Source organism: Poecilia formosa, unplaced genomic scaffold (assembly GCF_000485575.1).
Source record: "Poecilia formosa unplaced genomic scaffold, Poecilia_formosa-5.1.2 Scaffold408, whole genome shotgun sequence".
Taxonomy (NCBI): Eukaryota; Metazoa; Chordata; class Actinopteri; order Cyprinodontiformes; family Poeciliidae; genus Poecilia; species Poecilia formosa.
In genome coordinates, this window is record NW_006800347.1 from 314,754 (window position 1) to 320,980 (window position 6,227).

The following is a 6,227-nucleotide window of genomic DNA, read 5'->3' on the forward strand; positions in this document are numbered from 1 at the left end:
ATCGGGGGGCATCTGGGAACATTAGGGAACATCAGGTGAACATCAGGGAACATCAGGGGAAAATCAGGGGGTATCTGGGAACATCAGGGGAACATCAGGGAACATCAGGGGGCATCTGGGAACATTAGGGAACATCAGGTGAACATCAGGGAACATCAGGGGAAAATCAGGGGGTATCTGGGAACATCAGGGGAACATCAGGGGGTATCTGGGAACATCAGGGGAACATCAGGGGGTATCTGGGAACATCAGGGGAACATCAGGGAACATCGGGGGACATCAAGGGAACATCAGGGAACATTGGGGGCATCTGGGAACGTCAGGATCATTTGGGCACATCCGCTTTAACTCCGCTCCGCTTTTAAATCTGCGCTTGGGTTAAATGTCTTCCTTCACAAGGACATGCCAAGTGTGTCTCCTCTGAATTCAGGTCAAAATGGCGTCCTAACTCTGTCTCTGTCATCCATCAGGGAACAAGTACTTCAGCTGCAGCGGTCACAGGAAGCACTACCTCAGCCTGGACCACCGTCGACCCTGCTGTCACCAACAAAGATGCCAACGGCGCCAGCAACAACAATGGCAATGGCAAGGGCAAGCCCAGCATCAGCACCATCAGCACCACCAACTCCACCGACACCAACTCCACGGACACAAGCGGCGGCACCAACAGCACTAGCAGTGGGAGCAGTGGGGGTGGGAGCAGTGGGGGTGGGGGCAGTGGGAGCAGTGGGAGTGGGAGCAGTGGGAGCAGTGGGAGCGGCACCACAACCCAACCACAGAAGGGAAACTCAGCAGGTGGAGGCTGCAGCTTCTCCTCCATTGGGCTGTTGCTCTGCTCCATCATGGTCCAGCTCACCTGGAGCTGCTAGGCTAATTGTATAGGTAGGGCTGGACGATAACGCTGAAAAATGTATCATGATAGAAGCATTTCCTATTAGTCAATATCAATGAATATGGATTTTTTAAAAATATCTAAAATATTCCCAAACTGGTGGCGTGATCTTTCCTGTTTTATCCAGTTTTCACTGAACGCCGTTAGTTTTTATTTTTCAGCAGTTATGAGGAACGGTGACAAAACCTGAAACTGCTACTGCGCAAGTTAATCAACAGGTTGTTGGTAGGCAACCGAGGTGGAGGGGAATTTGAAAATGCTTCTTACGCAGCAGGTTGTTGCTAGGTAACCAAAGAGTGAGGGAATCAGTAGATGCCACCAACCTAGCTAAGCTAGCTGTGAGAGGTTGAGCGGCTAAGTTGTTTCCTCTGCCTACATCTCCCAGAATGCTGTGCGGACTTCAGTGAAATGATTGAATATTAGATCAGATGTTACATATATTGATATTGATGACGTGTCTATCGTGTTATATGAGGTTATTGATTTATTGCCCAGCCCTGTGTTTAGGACAGATTAAGGCTAGTCAGCAGTAGGTCAGAGCTTCTGTCCACCTGAGATCTCAAGTACGCAGCAGCAGAAGGTGGAGTTCCTCCAGTCGCCTCTATCACCCGCTGCTGTTTAATTCTGTAGTTTCCTTTGATTAAAATCATATTTAACTAATGAAACTACAACTTGTTAAACAAGTCACATGGTAGCGGTTAGTGTTGAGTTGTAAGCCTGTTATCTATAAACTCTCAGTAAATATGTGAAATTAAGCTGATCACTCATAGAAAATGTTTTCTGTAATGTGTGAAATCTATATTTATGACATGGATACAATATTTTAAGGTAAAGGTAGAATAAATAACAATAAAAAAGAAGAAATCATTGCTTGCTGTTGATTCTGTACCTAAATGTGCTGTTATGTGACAAAGACTAATGAGAAACACTAAGTTCCTACAGCACCTGAACACAACATGAACTATTCCTGTCCTCCGCATCATCATCACATCATTCATGGTTCTGAACATTAATTACATGTTTTAATTAATGTTTAACGCAAACATTAATTAAAACATCAGAGGTCAGCTGGACTGACCCGTCAGCTATACGGGGAAAAACCTGCTTGTTGTTTCAATCAGAGGGACAGCGACCCCTGGTGGCTATCGCTTGCAAAGATATACAGTCACAAAATAACAATCATTTGGGTTATTCAGTCTTTCATTAAAGCAAAATAAACAAATAAGTGGAAGTTCATATGCCATCATATTCATTCATTAATAAATCACAGTTTCAAAATAAAAGTTTAGTGCACTAAATATTTAGCTAGAATGCTAAATATTTGGCCTTATGCTAAATGTTAAGCTTGCTAACTATATATTTAACCTTGAGCTAAATTTTTATCTTCAAACTAAATATTTAACTCGGTAAATATATATTTAGCTTGGAGCTAAATATTTAGTTTCAAACGCTTGAAAACGTAATAATTATTTAGTAAGCTACATATTATCTTCAAATAAACGCTTAAGTTGCTAACTAAATAGTTAGCTCGCTAATATAATATTTATCTTAAAATTAAATATGTAGCCTGGTAAGTATATATTTAGTTTATAGCTAAATATTTAGTCTCAAGCTACATATTTAGCTTCAAATATTTAATAAAGTTAAATATGTAGCACCAAACTATTTATTTAGCTTGCTATTTAAATATTTAAATAGCAACATATTTAGCTAGACTGCTAAATATTTAGCTATATTACAGATGGACTAATAGGGAAACAGGGGAGCTTAAAGTTACCTGCTGGCGCTCTGATCCGGGTCCTTCAACCCGAACGCTGGAGGTGATTGCTGTCTGATTCGGTCCAAACTTGTCCAAACCGGAACCGGTCAACCAAGAACCATGAAAGGGCTGCATACCATTTAGGTTATATACCCATCAGCATAGACATAATATAAGAATATATTATGTCTATGGCTCTCAGTCCTGTTTAGTCCGCTTTAACTCCAGTCCGTCTGCCTACAAGGTTCTGTACAACAGTTTCAAACTGACATTTATCATTTATAAATTAATGAATAACATTGTGAAAATATGACTTTGAAACATGAACCCAATTTTTTTTTCTTTTTTGACAAGTTAAATAACTCGATTAATTTTTGACTAACTTTACAAACAGTGCCCAAACTGCCAGAGAGTGAAAACAATAAATCATTCAGAGACCCTATTACATTTCATTATAACTAATGACTTTTTAAATTTATTATATAGTTTTTGTAACTTAAACACAATTAAAGATCAAAATGTTGTTTTTTTTTATCTGAGCTACAAGTCAGATTAGCAGTGAATGCAAATCTCTCCATATTTCTCATGTTGCATCATTTTATCAGTAAATGCCACATTTGTTCCGTGGTTTGGTTATTTTATCTAAAGTGCTACAACTTGTATTATTTATTGAATGTATTAATCTCTGAATGTGTTGGTAGATTATGAGTTATTTCTAACCATCAGTTTTCTGTCGGTGAATTTAGTTGACCTTTGACCTGCAACAGGAACAGTTCTATTTTCTGAAAAAGGGGAATTTTTCTTCTGCAGTGAAGTTAAATATTGAAGAAGTGAGCAGAGAGTTTGTGAAAATCTGAGCAAACATTTAACTGGCGTGATAGCAGGAAGCAGCAGGACCTGCTGAGACCCACCATGAACCAGCTGCTGAGGTAAACACAGATTCTGCCCCATCAGGTAGGGGCGGGGCCACCTGGACAGGTGAGCAGCCGACGGTGACAGGATGCATCACTTTCTTCCAATAACTTTAAACGATCCGGACTGTTCAGAGATCTGTGGGACCGCTGTCGCCCCCTGCTGGCAGAGCTACAACACTGACAGGAGGTTGAGTCTCTGGCCCATTTTCCTTCTGCAGCTCCAGTTATCAGTCCAATTCACTCCTGTTAGCATAATATTTCAATTAAGAAGAGAAATCACAGCAACAGCTGGTCATGAACAAGCATGTGGCGATAGTGGGAAGGACCAGACCTCCAGTGGAAACAGGACACAGAACCTCATTCTGGGTTTCATGAGGAATAATAATAATATTTATGAAACTGAGGAGTGACTTCCTAGAGACTCTGAATGGATGTTGAATAGAACATAAATCTCTGAGCTTATTCTGGTGGTTCTGGTGGTACCAGATGATACCAGAACCACCAAGCTGGGATTCAGAACCAACACATCAATCATGGGGTCTCTGACCTTCATTCAAAACGGATCAACTGATAATAATAATCAGTGATAATCACGGTTCTGGTAGTTTCTGGTTCTGTCATATTTGCTGATTTTTGGTCCTGAAAACTTCCCTTCAGCTGAACCTCAGCACCGGCCCATATTCTACAGAACCGGACATTTGTTCTGTGTGTGTTTCCTAATATTAACAGAGTGTATGTTGTGAGCCATGAAGCCCTCCAGCTGCGGACCATATTTAATACCCGGTTAGATTTTAGACCCAGCAGCTGATTCACGTTTTGAGGAAGTTCATGGTCTTCAGTTTTCCAGGCGGTCAATGATCCACCTGGAGGAGTGAATCACTTCTTTCACCTTCAGGCGCCGCCATGCAAACATCATGCCGGATTAGCACAGGATAAAAATTAAACTCTTTCTCAATATCACAAGGAGGGGCGAATATTTTCAGAAACTATAAACTGATTAAAATGTATTGTTGACTGAGTTTTATGGAGAAACTCAAGATGAACGTGTTTCTGCTGAACGGTTTGATTGGTCAATAATCTCCAGAACTCAAATTTTACTGTCAGCATGCAGAGGTGGAGGCCCAGTTTCAAACAGCTTCCTGGTTCCACATCTACTCTCCTCCCTCTGAGATCACATCATATAAAAGCAGAGGTTCCTCTCTTCGTCTCAGTCAGGTCCAGCCAAAGCTTTCAGGTAAACTTCTCCAGGTTTTTGCACCATGAAGACGTCAAATCTGGTCGTCTTCTGTCTGCTTCTGCAGGTATCGTTCACAGTTCTAATCAATGGAGATGCTTTCCTTCTTAGCCAGGGAGTTTCCACTTGGTTTGGATGCATTTTCTTTTACTTAATGAATTCATTCATCAATTAAAATCTGTATTTTTGTAATCAGGTAATCTTTGTTTGCCAATGTGAAATATTTCATCATAATAACAGAACCAATGTGTAAGGGGGTAAACACCTTTTCACTGCACTCTCCATGTCAATGTTGTATTATAAGTGAGAGCAAATGTAGATAAGAGTGGACTTAAGAGCAGAGCTTTGAGGATCTCTGCTCAGAGCAGGAATCTGACATAATATTCCCAGTCAGTAGAAAGGCTGTTATTGGCTGGTCCTCAGCTGTTCATCATTTCACTGGATGGCTTTAACAATGTTCCAGAACTCAGCCAGGTGAGTTTTAGACGGACCAGTCCTTCACACAACCTGATCCACTAATCTGAAACCAAACATTCAACATTTTTACCTGAAAACCTGACAGCAAGGTTCTTTGTCAGAGAACCGCTTCAGGTCCAGACAGGTTGAGGGACAGTTGGCTTGTCTACGACTCCTCTTCTATAATTATTATTTTATTAATATTTATTATCTTCAAAGAAAACAATAAAAACGTTTCTTACTTCCTCATTGAGTCAAATATTGCTGCGGTTCAGTCAAGTCTTTATCTCTGTTTTGAATAACTAACACCCAGACTAGTTTCCTTACCGAATGATATCAGAAGAAAGCAAAACAGAAGCTTTAAACTTCTCAGGTTCTTACCAGACATTGTAGTCAGTTTCCCGAAGGAGGACAAATCGGATCTTCTTTAGTATCTTGGCAAAGTGAAGCCCCGTCTGATAACTTGGGCTTTGGTGCATTTGTTTGAACAGGAGATGTCGGAATCTGCTGGAATGTCTCCAGGAAATGTTTCCAACATGTTTGAATTTTAGTTTTGATGGCAGCTCAACCCACTATAGGTGTCAGCTGGACTCAATAGTGACCACTACAAGGAAGTCAGCCGACCTTCAAACACTCCAGAACCTTCAGCAGCACCAACTGACGGGTCTAGCTAACGGATACATTTGGGGCTTCATGTTTACCTTTTCTTTCTAAATTACTAACATCTGAGTATTCTGCTAGTTAAACATCTGTGTGACATTCACTGACTTCTAACACTGATCAAACCAATTCTCTGTGCAGGTGTACCCAACATCTGGAGCAGCAACTACAACAATAACTTTATCAACAACTTCACCAACAACCCCATCCTCCTCCTCACCAACAACCCCATCCTCCTCCTCACCAACAACCCCATCCTCCTCCTCACCAACAACCCCATCCTCCTCCTCACCAACAACCCCATCCGCCTCC

General features: G+C 41.1%; 1 protein-coding gene across 1 annotated transcript in view; it reads left to right on the forward strand.

Moving 5' to 3' along the window:
* LOC103154990 (dermokine-like) overlaps positions 1–1,755 on the forward strand; it is a 3,187-nt gene extending 1,432 nt beyond the window's left edge. The window contains exon 2 of the mRNA XM_007576495.2: positions 471–1,755. Coding sequence (XP_007576557.1) covers positions 471–869 — 399 coding nt within the window. The 3' untranslated portion in view covers positions 870–1,755. The remainder of the gene's footprint in view (positions 1–470) is intronic.
* Positions 1,756–6,227: the final 4,472 nt, after the last annotated feature.